Below are 13,669 nucleotides of genomic sequence, written 5' to 3' on the forward strand. Positions count from 1 at the left end.
TTACTATACCTAAAGTTAGGAGTTACTCTGGGGGCCTGCAGCCCCTTACTTGTTTTGAGTTTGACAGGTGGCTAGTTCTTACAAGTCATTTTTCCTGGAGAATAAATTAAGCATTCCTTAGAGAGAGGAAATTAAATGAACTCAAACCGAAATAGTGCAAACTCTTGAGAATGAGTCACACATCTCCATTGCTCCAAAATGGATCCATATCGTCCTGTGCGTGTGGTCTCCAGGTTGCCCAGACGTTCTATATCACCATCAAGCCGGTGGACGACTCGCTTCCTCTTCTCCAGGTTCCTGGCATGAGGGTCCAGGAAGGAGTGAGGAAAACCATCACCGAATTTGAGCTGAAAGCCACTGACGCAGACACTGAGGTAGGAAACTGGCAACAACAACCCCTAAAAAAATTTTTCATCAACTTTTATTATTTATTTATTTGTTTGTTTACCAGTTTTGAGTAGAGCAGGACCTCCACATAATAGCTGAACGGCGGCTAAGCTGGCCAGACTAAGCTATGTAAGCTGCCCTCTGTTGTTTAGCAAGCCATCTGTTCATCATAGGTTTATTATTTCTCTGACAACAATTTTTAAAGAGACTGTTTCCTCCTACCTTCAGATACTCTGGCACTGCTAATCCCATCAATCTGCCATCTTCAGTGCACTCCAGAAGTTATTGCACTTTTCCCATTTTCGTGCAGCTTCAGCTGCCTTCAGCGTCTTTATGAAGCTTTCCTACAGTATGGGTGCTGAAGTTGCAAAGTAACAGTGATAAGCTATATTCATAGGGAATGAAAAGTAAACTTAACTGCATCTCTCTTTTTTTTTTTTTACTGACTCTGAAGAACTCACGCTAAAGTTTGTTGCCATGACATCCTCGCCAATTTCTTCACCACCCTCCATCCATTCCTCTCCCTCCATTTCTCCTGCTTTAAACATCACTTTGTCCAGGCGGAGTCCATCATCTTCACTGTCGTCCAGGCTCCTCGTCACGGTACCATCGAGCGGACGAGCAACGGTCAGCACTACCGGCAGACCAGCAGCTTCAGCATGGACGACATCTACCAGAACCGCATCAGCTACAACCACGACGGCTCCAACTCGCTCAAGGACCGCTTCACCTTCACTGTGGCCGACGGCACCAACCTGCTGTTTATGGTGGAGGAGGGCGGGAAAGAGGTGCGTGTGTGAGTGTGTGTGTGTGTGTGTGTGTGTGTGTGTGTGTGTGTGTGTGTGTGTGTGTGTGTGTGTGTGCATTCACATTTTTACCACAGCAGGAAGGCTGAATATGCTGTTAGATTGTGTGTTTGTGGGTGTGTGTGTGGTTGAGGCACCATCTTGGCATTTTCATTACAGTTAGATGATTGAATTAGCAGAGTTAGGGCTCAGGTGGGTGCGCGTCTATGTGCTCATGTCTGTGTATATTTGTGTGTGTGCGTGCGTGCGCGTGCGTGTGTGATCTGACCTTTTTTACGACAGGAGGGGTGATTCAGCAGTTGTGTGTGTGTGTCCTCTGGTTCGTCTGTCTTTGTGAGGACCTTGTGGGTTATAGATCTGGAGCGTGACTCTTGAAAATTGAGGAGATATTTGCAGAGTGAGATCATTTTCAGAAAGCGTGGACATCTTTGGACAGTAAAAAATATGATGTAGTTATGTAGTTTAATGGGTAAATACATCTGTTTTTCACACTGAAGTGCATTTACAGGTCTTGGCGGAGCATAACAGCATCTGTGGAAAATGTATGATAGCTACCTTTGTCACTCCAGCAGAAGCTGCATGCGTTCTGATAAATTGCCTCCAGGGATGTTACTCAGTTGCTTTGTGATTAATGTAGTCACCAGGTTCTGAAAAGGAAAAAGGCGCCTACATTACACACAATGCAACTTAGCCACTGAGTGACATCACTGGAGGTCATTTATCAGTTTACATGCAGCTTCCTCTTGACTCACAAAAGACCTGTAAACACACTTTATTGCAGAAAATTAGTGAGTTTACCCTTTAAGTTACACAACTAAGTATGCAAAGACTATTCACGCAGAAAACAGGGGATGGCTTCCATGATTTCTCTCTGCCTTTGTCAGAGGAAACGGATGTACAGAACTAATCACATTGCAGTCGTTTGCAACACATGCACGCAAGCACAGATTATTCTGTTTGAATATTTTATAGTGGCCTGTAAGGTTGAGACTACAAAAAACTCAATTAATACAGAAAAATCTCAATTACTTGCCTGACAATCACCTCGGAGTCCCTTTCTTTATCTTGACATCCAAGTCAGTGGTCTGATGTGAGTTAAATGAGTGTCCCCACAAGTGTGCAAACATCTGTGTGTGTGTGTGTGCGTGTGTTGTTAATGTCAGCTTTATGGTTGTAGTTATGAGCAAGCCTCAGGGTGAATTGACTCCTCCACTTGTCAATTTAGCCATCCCTCTCTGCCGCCCTCCGCCACCTGTCACTACAAATAGTCCACATGATTAAACTGAATGACAGTGGGCAGGTATTGATAGCTGTAATCACACACACACACACGCACACACACACACCTTTGGTTTGTGTTTATTATCTTTCCATCACCTGAGGACTGCGAGGCTCCACACACATGTCCTGCACCTCAGAGGACAGTTTTGTGGCCTTTACATTGCCGATGTCTGATATGAATTTGTTCCCACTGGAGCTGCTGTGTTATTAAATAATGTATGAGCTCATATTACGCCCTCTGGATGAATGCATCCTTCAAATGTCATGTGTCAAAGATGGCCTGAACAGCGTCTGAGTGATGACAGGCTGCTCTTTCTGTATGCCTTCTTGCACCTTGGACACAAACTAGTAATATTGCATTAGTTGACCTGATTTAGCCTGTCATCGCAGTTCGAAGGGAGATGAGTCGACAAAGTAATAACCTGCAATGTTCGCCATCAACATAATCCAACCGAAACAACATTTTCCATTTGGTGTTTTAACGACTCATCCTAAACACAGAGCAGTCACATTTAAGTCTGTGCTTTATCGTGTGTATCCACAACACACTGGTTGGTTGCGAAATGATTTGAATTGATTTTTTGGCGCACCACAACTGACATCTTGTTCACCGCTATTGTACGAGGATTGGGGCAATTATCTGACAGACGAATATCTCAAACCCTGGGCCAATAAAAACAAAACTATTTGAGTGACTACCAGGAATAATTGAGCTTGAATGAATGTTTCACTGGGAATGTGAGGAAAGAAAATGGCTTCAGCGGTTAAATCGTCTTTTGTGTGACTTTTCATTAAATTTCTCTTGAAGGCATCTCCACCAGCTTAAAAAAAATTGCATTTTTAACTCTATTTTCCTGGTTTTCCAGATAGTGACAGCTGCTCCGCAGAAGTTCAAGATCGATATTCTGCCAGTTGACGACGGCACGCCGCGTATCGTGACCAACCTGGGACTGCAGTGGCTGGAGTACATGGAGAATAAGGTGCAAGTCTGTCTCCGAGTGTTATCTCTTTATGAAAGGATATCCTCCTGCTGATTGGTCTCAAGTAGAAGACTATGGTTTTGTGTAACAGAAAAATGTGTTTGCTGAGTTTTTGTACTCAGCAAACTTTGTTTTTTGCACACACCGCTCCGTGTCCTCTGTGTGTGCGACGGCTGTATCTCAGCAACATATTAAAAGTGTCTCTTTGACTGACAGAAGTGCAAACAGAAAACTTGCATCACCATTTGCTCACAATGTTTAACTGACTTGCTCCCCCTGCTGGTTTGAACACCTCAACACACCGCTACCACTAGTTTCTATGGCGGACATTGTTAAAATGTCACTTTGTTCATTCATCCCGAGTCTTTGCTGCATTTCCACCAAAGCCAATTAAGTCTTCGGTTTCTCCTCACTGAGGAACATTTGCGTGTAATGTTGAACTCTTGCATCTGCTCGAAACTGCTGGAAAGAAAGTAAACAAACAGCTCTTCAGTAAAACATATTTTCCAGTGGAAACAGGGCTGTTCCGCTGCAGCCTGAAATAAACTTGTCGTATCTGTTCCATTCGGAGTTTGCATGTTTACCCATATGTGACAATTTGGGTGCTCCAGTTTGCCCAGTCATCCGATAGAAAAGGTGTATGTTAGATTAATGCTTCTGTCAGATTCTTCTGCCTTGGAAGTGGAGTTGGGCCCCAAATCTCTGAATGAATTTCTCTGCAAGGATCAGTAAAAGATAACAAGTGAATGCATTGGTCGCCCCTATCCTCGTCCATTTTCCTGCCCCTCTGGGATAGATGGGAAAAACAATCTGTGTTGCCTGTGGCAGTTTAAAAACGTAATACAGGTTTGGATCCATATGAATTATAGATTCTTTAAAAGAAATTGTACAGGACAGTGTACATTTTGATTTTTGAAAACTGACCCAAGAGACACATTTTGAAATTTTGTAAATCTGCCATCATTATAAAAAACAAATGTATTTTTATATTATTCAAAGTTACACTGTCCTCATTAAACCACCATGAGGCAAAACATAGAGTTCACACTTTTTCTGCATTTATCCTGACAACTGCAGCAGTTTGAGAAAGAGAATACAAGAGACACATTATCACATACTGTCTGTAGATAACATCTGTGGTGTCAGAATTATCATGTTTAGTCTAAATGCAGCAACAGCGTGGGTACACTTTGGTCATTTCTGTTTGATGTTCACCAGGCCACCAACCTGATCACCAAGAAGGAGCTGCTGACCATGGATCCGGACACAGAGGACGGACAGCTGGTTTACGAAATCACCACGGAGCCAAAGCACGGCTTCCTGGAGAGCAAGCTGAAACCTGGAAGCCCCATCACCACCTTTACACAAGGTCAATATTAATGTTACCCATTGAAAAAACTTAGTACAGCCACTTTCACATTAGCTGTTTTTAATATTTGTGAGTAGAGGGAAGAGTTTGCAAATGCTTTGAAAAGGTCCAAGGTTGTATTATTTTTTCTTACACATTTCCCTTGTACAGGTTGCCTGAGTGGCCACGTTTATTCGTGAGCCCTTACGGGAACTTTTTTTCTCCCGAGATTCATGAATATGAAGGATTATTTTTTTTTATGTCCATGGAGCAAAAACTAACCACCATTTAAACTTCACATTCTTTTTCGCAAGGACGTGACAAAAAGCGTTGTCGCAGATCCCTACCTGTCTTCACTGAAAGTTTTGTTCAGAGGCACCTCAGCAGCTGTTGGAGTGTTTTCACTCACCCACAATGTGCCAGCCAAATTTGCTGTTCAAATGCAGCGCTCTCGTCATGAGCCTGCTTATCTCCCCCCCGAGGCGGCAGCCAGGAATCAGTGTCAGGGTGCTTTTGTGAAATGTTGATCCTCCAGGCTGGAGAGCAACTGGAGAACAGTCACTTTGATGTGGCGCTTTCTCAATTTGGAGCATGTAAACATCATTTTCTTAATGATAACAAATATCCAATAACGGAAATAAACCCTCACCGTGAGAGAGGGATTTACTGAAGCAAACTGTCCGTCAACATTATTCCAACTGTCAACATTTACTCTCATATTCTGCTTGAGCGCAGCCTGTAACTGTGCTTCCACTAATGTTTTCATACATTATTTTCTATCATTTGTGCCAACATTTAGTGTTATTTTCTGTTTATTCTGGGTGTTTCTTAGTTATTCTTTGTATTTATTCTGAACTTCCCACAAGGCCATTTGATCATCTTCCCAACACGAGCAATCTCATTTTTTTGTGGCCTTCGGCCCTCATCTACAAAGTATTTCCTTCTCTACATCTGCCTCTGGAAGGTATAAATGAGCAGAAATTGCCAATGATGGCTTTCATTTCCATTTTCAGGTTTTTTTTTTTTATTTCTGTCAAGTAATGGAAAAAGACCAGAGGCTACAAATTAGAAGGAAGAAAATGCATTCTTCACCGAGAGTTTTATTATTAAGATTGAATCGCTGTAGGGACAGTGTCTTGTTGGTTGTCTCCTTCCTCACATGAAGGTCAGATCAGTGCAAAGTACCTGATGACCAACAACTCTGCGTCTTCTTGCTCTTTTAATGGAGTGTGTATGATAGACTCCCCGACCTCTTTGTGACCTGAAACGAGTGTTAAAGATGAGAAGAAATGATAATCTGTGTTAAATCATTTTTGATTTGACTTTGTTCCCCTCCAGCTGATATCAACCTGGGTCTGATCCGCTACGTGCTGCATCAGGAGAATGTTCAGGAAACCATGGACAACTTTAAGTTCCTGGTCAAAGACAGCAAACCAAACGTGGTCAGCGACAACGTCTTCCATATCCAGTGGTCACTCATTAGCTTTGAGCACAAAAGGTATGTAAATATCTGTTTGTCCATGACCCTGATTTTTGTTGAAAGAAAGTCAAATTACCCTCAGTCTCACTTCCTCTGATGTTTCCGCAGCTATAATGTGAGCGAGAAGGCCGGGACGGTGGCTGTGACGGTGAAGCGAACGGGTAACCTCAACCAGTACGCCATCGTGCTCTGTCGCACCGAACAGGGCAGTGCCACCTCCACCAGCAGTGTCGGATCCAGTCCGGGCCAACAGGACTATGTGGAATATGCTGGACAGGTATCCAATGTCAAATATTAAGGTTTTTTAATTATCTGTGCCACATCTATATTGTGCTTTTTTATGGGCTCATCTAGCCCTAACAACCCACATGAAGGCTCCCACACAGGGCTTAAAAGCCTGTAACTCCCCTCCACTTAATTAGAACTGAAGACAACTCCTGGATGAGAGGTGTACTAACTATTAGATATGACGTCCAGTCGTAAACAAAAACACATATAGACCAACACTGCTATTATGCCGTTACTTCACAGGTACAGTTTGATGAGAGGGAGGACACCAAAGTGTGCACCATCATCGTTAACGACGACAAGGTGTTTGAGGGAACTGAGAGCTTCCACGTGGAGCTGAGCATGCCCGTGTATGCCCTGCTGGGCAAAAACACACGTGCCCTTGTAAACATCAATGACACCGAGGACGAACCGACTCTGCAGTTCGACAAGAAGGTCTACCACATCAACGAGAGCACTGGCTTCATCCACGTGCCCATCGAAAGAAAGGGTAATGAATGCTGCACAAGCTGCGATAGGGGTTTCCAGCTTCCCTGTTGGCTTTTTTAAATGTTTTCTCTTTTAATCTCCCTATTTTATTTAAAATACACACACCTCCCCCTTCCTTTTCACATATTTAGCACGTGTGTGTATTTGTTCCATATTTTTTCAATGCAACACCTCTTTAAGGCCATATGATGCTTACAATGAGTGCTGAATTCACTTCCCCTCCAGGTGATGCCTCCAGCACCGTTTCGGCTCTCTGCTACACCGTGGCCAAGTCGGCTCAGGGCAGCAGCCTCCACGCTCTTGAGTCCGGTTCCGACTACAAGAGCCGCGGTATGAGCAACGACAACCGCGTCATCTTCGGCCCAGGGGTCAGCATGTCCACCTGCGACGTCAAGCTCATCGACGACAGCGAGTACGAGCTCTCCGAGGAGTTCGAGCTGGTGCTGTCGGACGCCTCAGATAACGCGCGCATGGGGGATGTGACGTCGGCCAAGGTCGTCATCGATGGACCCAATGATGCATCCACTGTTTCTCTTGGGAACGCCACCTTTACTTTCAGTGAAGATGCGGGTATGAGCCGTCTAGACTAGGACTGCTTTGGCAGTTTTTCTATAACCAAGTTAGATTTAAGTTAGACTCTCCTTTCAAATGTCACAGCGTGGCTAAACTCTTTAAGAGACGACTGAAAATGTAATGATGTCCATGGGGAAATTAGGAAGGTGCCAAGCAGAGTTGCAAATTGTCTTTTAAAAAGAAAGTTTTGTAGTGGCTACATCCAAGGGTGTAGCATTGATTTATTGCCAGCCGTGCAGTGTCTGTGGACCCCCTACACACACATCTATTAAAGATTACTGCACATAAAACACAATGTAAGCAAAGTTCCTGAACATTAACACCTCACTTGTGGAAACAAGATTATTATGAGGTTAGTCTGTACATTTAGTCTTAAAGTTTATTTTGGAACAGAGAGCATGGTGTGAAGCGTGAAAGAACAGGATTGATAGCTGCTTCTTTTAATAATTAGGACAGCAGCTTCCTGCTTTTGAGTGAGTGTGTTGACAGCCACACTATGCCACAGACATAGAAGTGTATAGAGTTATTTGAAGCAACGTTTTAATGTGAAAGCTAATTTCGTATTTTAGTCATCATCATTTAGTCATGACATATTACTCAGTATGAAGGTTGGTAATGCTTTATATGGAGGTCCTTATGATGAGCTTTAAAGCTCTCATAATATGCTTATTAACTTTATAAGGTCTCTTATAGGTCTCCGTAAGATTATATTATAACATTATGATGTGAAGACTATATAAGAGTTATTGCATCGTAAAAACAAGTAATGTTAAATTTTAGATCATTTTATAGTTATCAGTAGTTATAATAAATGTTCATAACAGTTTTTTGCCCGCTACTTGAAGAGCAATGAATAAATGTTTTGTTTCTTTGTTTATTGTTTATATTGTGATATTGTTTATGATGCCATTATTAACACTTGCATATCCTTATGAATGTGTAATAATGTTAACAAGCGTCATATAGAGACCTATAAAAGCCTTATGACCTACTAACTAGTGCTTATCACGAGCACCTTAATATAAAGTGTTACCTAAAGATTTATATAAATAAAGTTGTGCTGTAAAAACACCTAGCAACTTCTTCCCCCAAGCCTTTTTCCTGCTTTATTGCTCTTTCCCTGTTTTCTTTTTAAGCTGTCATGGCTTTATTCTCAGAAAAATGCATCAACCGTGCGGTATTGAACAGTCAGCATGATCAATGACAGCAAAATCAGCCAAGAAAGTCAGTTTCTCTGTCAATTTAATATGACGCCATTAGTTCATGACTCAGAGTACTTTAAAATTGCAGAACAAAGCAGACTTTGTAAACAAAACTGCTGAAGGCAGCCAAATAGCTGCTTTTTGCATTCTGTATTTTCTAAACCTGCATTCCATTCTTATTTCCACACTCCAGGCACAATTGAAATACCAGTGCTGCGCCATGGCAGTGACCTGTCCTCTGTGACCTCCGTGTGGTGTGCCACCAGGCCTTCAGACCCCCCCTCGGCCAGCCCGGGGGTCGATTACATCCCCAGCTCCAAGAAGGTGGAGTTCAAACCTGGAAAAACCGAGGAGGTAAGACTACCTACCTTCTCACCTACACCCAAAAACATAAAAACATTTAGTGTTGGCCAAGGCAACATTACACAGATATCTGAAAGTGTGAAGTCAAACGCTGGATTGGTCCGTAAATAAAGAAACCTCTGGAGTAATTCTTCATGAGTAGAATATTTACATTACATCTTTATGTAACAATGTGTCCTTTCTCCATACCTTTAAAACAGCAGCCCTTGCCCAGGAAACCTTTTTGAACCTCACTTACACTGTGGCCTATCTTTATTCCAGACCTGCAGTTTGACGATTATGGACGACATCCAGAACCCATCCATCGAAGGCTCTGAGTCCTTCGTGGTGTTCCTCAGTTCTCCTCAAGGTGCTGTCCTCCAAGAGCCCTACGAAGCCAACGTCGTCATCACTGACACCTTCCAGGACAGTATGTCAATGTCAAAGACTTTAAACATTCACCTTCAATGAAACAAGCATTTTATTTTTTCAGTAATGATCAATATCTCAGTTACATTTAGTATAGACTTAGAATCGGCTCCCTCACAGCCTTCATCCCTTCTCTCAGTTCCCAGCATGCAGTTTGAGAAGACCGTCTACACCGTGAAGGAGAAAGACAGTGTCCTCCACATCCCCATCTTTCGGACAGGTGATCTGTCCTTCAAGTCATCAGTGCGTTGTTACACGCGGACCATGTCAGCCATGGTGATGGATGACTTCGAGGAGAGGAGGAACACAGACGAGTCACGCATCACCTTCCTCAAAGGAGAAAAGGTAGAGTTCAGTCCGAGATGTTTGTTTGTTTGTTTGTTTGTTTGTTTGTTTGTTTGTTTATTAAATATTTTTGTCAAGTGAGCTGCTGATTCAAATGTTGTCCTGTGTCAGGTCAAAAACTGCACAGTTCACATCAATGATGACTCGGTCTTTGAGCCCGAAGAGGAGTTCCAGGTGCATCTTGGGACACCACTGGGTGACCACTGGAGTGGCGCCATGGTGGGCGTTAGCGACATTGTCACCATCACCATCACCAATGATGAAGATGGTAAGCATCGGTCACATACAGCAGATAGCTTACTGATGTATAGATGGCGTCTTATGGCGACTGATAGCACCTCAGTTTTGCCCCAGAGAGAAAATGTTTGGAAGATTTTGATTCAGTGCGCTTTAATTCGTCTTCTTATTCAAACTCATGAAAGTTATGATTCATGGTATATTTTATTAAGAAGTAGAATATTGTATTGTCTACGTTTAAGTCTCCACTTGGGCAACACTGTGACCTTTCATGCTCCTCTGTTCCTCTAGCTCCCACCATTGAGTTTGAGCAGGCTTCCTACCAGGTCAGAGAGCCTCCCGGCCCTGATGGCATTGAGGTGCTCAACATCAAGGTGAACCGTCGGGGGGATCTGGATCGGACCTCCAAGGTCCGCTGCAGCACCCGGGATGGATCGGCCCAGTCTGGAGTTGACTACAATCCCAAGAGCCGAGTGCTGAAATTCACCCCTGGTCAGTGCTGAAAGCTCAGACTAGTTGCATCTCTCAAGAGCGAACATTTTTTGGTGTGTTTGTAAAACTTAAATATGGCTCAAATGTCTCCCTTTGCCTCACTCTGCAGGGATGGACCACATCCTGTTCAAAGTGGAGATTCTGTCCAATGACGACAGGGAGTGGCACGAGTCCTTCTCATTGGTCCTTGGCCCTGACGACCCTGTGGAGGCGGTGCTCGGGGAGATCACCATGGCAACTGTAACCATCTTGGACCAGGAGGCTTCAGGCAGCCTCATCCTCCCTGCCACGCCTATCGTAAGAATTCATCCAGTTTATCTTCTCTTGATACAAGCACACAAACACAGCTGACTTGCTGGCTTGTTTGTTTTTCCACAGAGAATCTAAGCTTTTGTCTGCAGCGCCACAGTGCTCAGGGCTTAACATGTCTCTACACTTACGGTAGAGTGCCTGGAGCAAGAAACCAAACTCCTGGCAGAAGCACTCCTCTGCCCTTATACATATTCAGCAACTCCAAAACAGCAGCAGGAATCATATGCAGCATCTTCCTCCAGGCGTTTGTTTACAGGTTTTTCTTGTTCCTCGTGCATTTAACCAGAACCACTTACAAGAGTTCAGCTATATTCAAAAGCTATTTAAATACTATACGGTGGGTGATTTGACCTCAGCTGCCTCATAGTACCACAGCGGGAATCTCATCTCATGCTGCGCTCTGCCCACCTCATCTGGACCACGCTGAAAGAAAAACAAATTGATCCAAGGAACAAACTTCATCATTACTTGCCCTCCTTCCTCCTCAGGTGGTCTCTCTCGCTGACTACGATCACGTCCAGGAGGTGACCAAGGAAGGCAGTAAGAAGACGCCCTCTCCGGGTTACCCTCTGGTGTGCGTCACCCCCTGCGACCCTCACTACCCCAAGTACCCTGTGATGAAGGAGCGCTGCGAGGAGGCGGGCATCAACCAGACCCAAGTTCACTTCTCCTGGGAGGTGGCGGCGCCCACCGACACCAACGGTGCCCGGTCGCCCTTTGAGACAGTCACAGACACCACCCCATACACCAGCGTCAACCATATGGTGAGTTAAAGATTTCTAAAAAGGAAGCACAAAATTCCCAGCCTCAATTGCCAAATGTGGTTTAGTTGCCCTTGAGGTGTCACTTCTTCATCTTCTAATGTAGGACACGGGCAGATTAGACACTCAAACTTCAGGTTGAGGACAAATACAATAAGAGTTCTGTACTTCCGTGTCAATAAAGAGTGTCATTTTGAACTTGTAGTTATGAGGAATAAACAGCTTGGTGCTCAAGGACACTGACTGTGGCATAGATCCAAAATGACTATCATCACTTGTCATTTCAGTTTCATTTTATGTGGAGTGTGTTACTGTTCCCCACCTGTTTTCTTGTGCTCCTCACAAGCCAGATTTTCCCTCCACACTCATCTCACATCTGTTTCATTAGTCCCGCCCTGTTCTCTGTGTTCCTCCACAGTCTGCTTTCCCTCCACAACCAGTGGATAAACACTCATTACCCTCACCTGTGTGCACCACGTCACTTTATTACTATTCACACTGTGGAGGAAAACGTTAATTCATTCCAACAAACAGAGGACTGCTCAGTGCTGCTAACTGTACTCTGTTTATACGTCTGCAAATTTAGCTACTGTTAGCTCGTTAGCTCAGTTAGCCATGCAGCTAGCTGTACTACAGGGGAGTGTTGGTGTTACACCACTAGCACAGGAGCTTTGGACCACTGGTAGAAAGGGTTTTTCAGGCCTGGGTCTAGCTGGTTATCGTGCTACACAATGTCAACCTGTTATTTTTTCACATTCTGTTGATAATTTTAGATAATATATGAATGTTATTAACTGAAATTCTTACGTAATGCAACTTTAAGTCCAGCCTTTAGTTCAGTGTTTGTGGAGTCATCTGTTGTGTTCCCTTGATCCTGCTGCTGAGTTTCCCTGATCCTGTTGTGTTTCCTGTTCCTTGTGTTGACATTTATCCTGAATAAATATTTATCCAGTTGGGTCGATCTTCTCTGCTCTCATAGTGTCACTCATACCAGACTGATGCTTTTTGAATGCACAAATGTTTCTAGTAGAGCTAATCTAAAGGAGCGAATAACTGCTTTGACTGTACAATGAGCTGTGTCGGATTTAGTCGAAACTGAAGAAACAGAAGTCTGATAAATACTTAAATCAAAAAGAGAAACTGATCGGTGCCTGTAAATCTGACAGACCTCATGTGGTTTAACTTGCTGCAGCAGTGTAGACGTGTCCACCAGGGTGTGTCAGTACATCATGACAACACTGTTGGCTGTGGCTGCAGGTGTAACAAAGACTACGCCTGAACACAACCAGCAGTGACGCAGGCTTCAAATGTACAAACTCTAACGTAGCTTTTCAGATATTTCTTATATTAACCAGATCGAGAGCTGTGATTCATTTCTTCTCTGACATGACATTACATCCTTCCTCACTTTGCTGGAGTCAAGTACAGTTAGTCTTTATCTTAACTTGTCAGCCAATAGCAGGGAGTAGATCTCCCCATAACTGCTGGGTAAGTTGGTGATATAAAATTCAAAAACACATTAGAGCCATATTTTACGTGATGAATTCTGGAGGAAAAGTGTCCTGACAGCCAATTTTTCCCCCTCATTTGGTCTTTCTTGCAGTCTCTCATGTCTCATCCATTCCCCTGCTGTCTCCCCTCAGGTCCTGGACAGCATTTATTTCAGCCGCCGCTTCCACGTGCGCTGCGTTGCTCAGGCTAGAGACAAGGCGGGTCACCTTGGAACACCTCTGAGGAGCAACATCGTCACCATCGGCACAGAGGGCTCCATCTGCCACACGCCTGTCACCACGGGAACCGCCAGGGGCTTCCAGGCTCAGTCGTTCATCGCCACGCTCAAATATCTGGATGTCAAGCACAAGACACACCCAAACCGGTAAGTAGGGACGCCTGGGTGCCTGCTTTTTAATCGGACCA

The 13,669-nt window shown here is 43.9% G+C and overlaps 1 protein-coding gene across 2 annotated transcripts in view; it reads left to right on the forward strand.

Annotated features, from left to right (window-relative positions):
• fras1 (Fraser extracellular matrix complex subunit 1) overlaps positions 1-13,669 on the forward strand; it is a 236,646-nt gene that overhangs the window by 216,559 nt on the left and 6,418 nt on the right. For both annotated transcript variants that reach the window (XM_037099466.1, XM_037099467.1), the window contains exons 48-63: positions 234-374; positions 948-1,175; positions 3,341-3,454; positions 4,673-4,823; positions 6,141-6,300; positions 6,391-6,559; positions 6,814-7,060; positions 7,285-7,629; positions 9,028-9,188; positions 9,459-9,606; positions 9,745-9,950; positions 10,062-10,218; positions 10,479-10,679; positions 10,789-10,976; positions 11,480-11,755; positions 13,396-13,628. In XM_037099466.1, the coding sequence (XP_036955361.1) occupies positions 234-374; positions 948-1,175; positions 3,341-3,454; positions 4,673-4,823; positions 6,141-6,300; positions 6,391-6,559; positions 6,814-7,060; positions 7,285-7,629; positions 9,028-9,188; positions 9,459-9,606; positions 9,745-9,950; positions 10,062-10,218; positions 10,479-10,679; positions 10,789-10,976; positions 11,480-11,755; positions 13,396-13,628 (3,125 nt within the window). The remainder of the gene's footprint in view (positions 1-233; positions 375-947; positions 1,176-3,340; positions 3,455-4,672; positions 4,824-6,140; positions 6,301-6,390; positions 6,560-6,813; positions 7,061-7,284; positions 7,630-9,027; positions 9,189-9,458; positions 9,607-9,744; positions 9,951-10,061; positions 10,219-10,478; positions 10,680-10,788; positions 10,977-11,479; positions 11,756-13,395; positions 13,629-13,669) is intronic.

This window comes from Acanthopagrus latus, chromosome 5, assembly GCF_904848185.1.
Source record: "Acanthopagrus latus isolate v.2019 chromosome 5, fAcaLat1.1, whole genome shotgun sequence".
Classification (NCBI taxonomy): Eukaryota; Metazoa; Chordata; class Actinopteri; order Spariformes; family Sparidae; genus Acanthopagrus; species Acanthopagrus latus.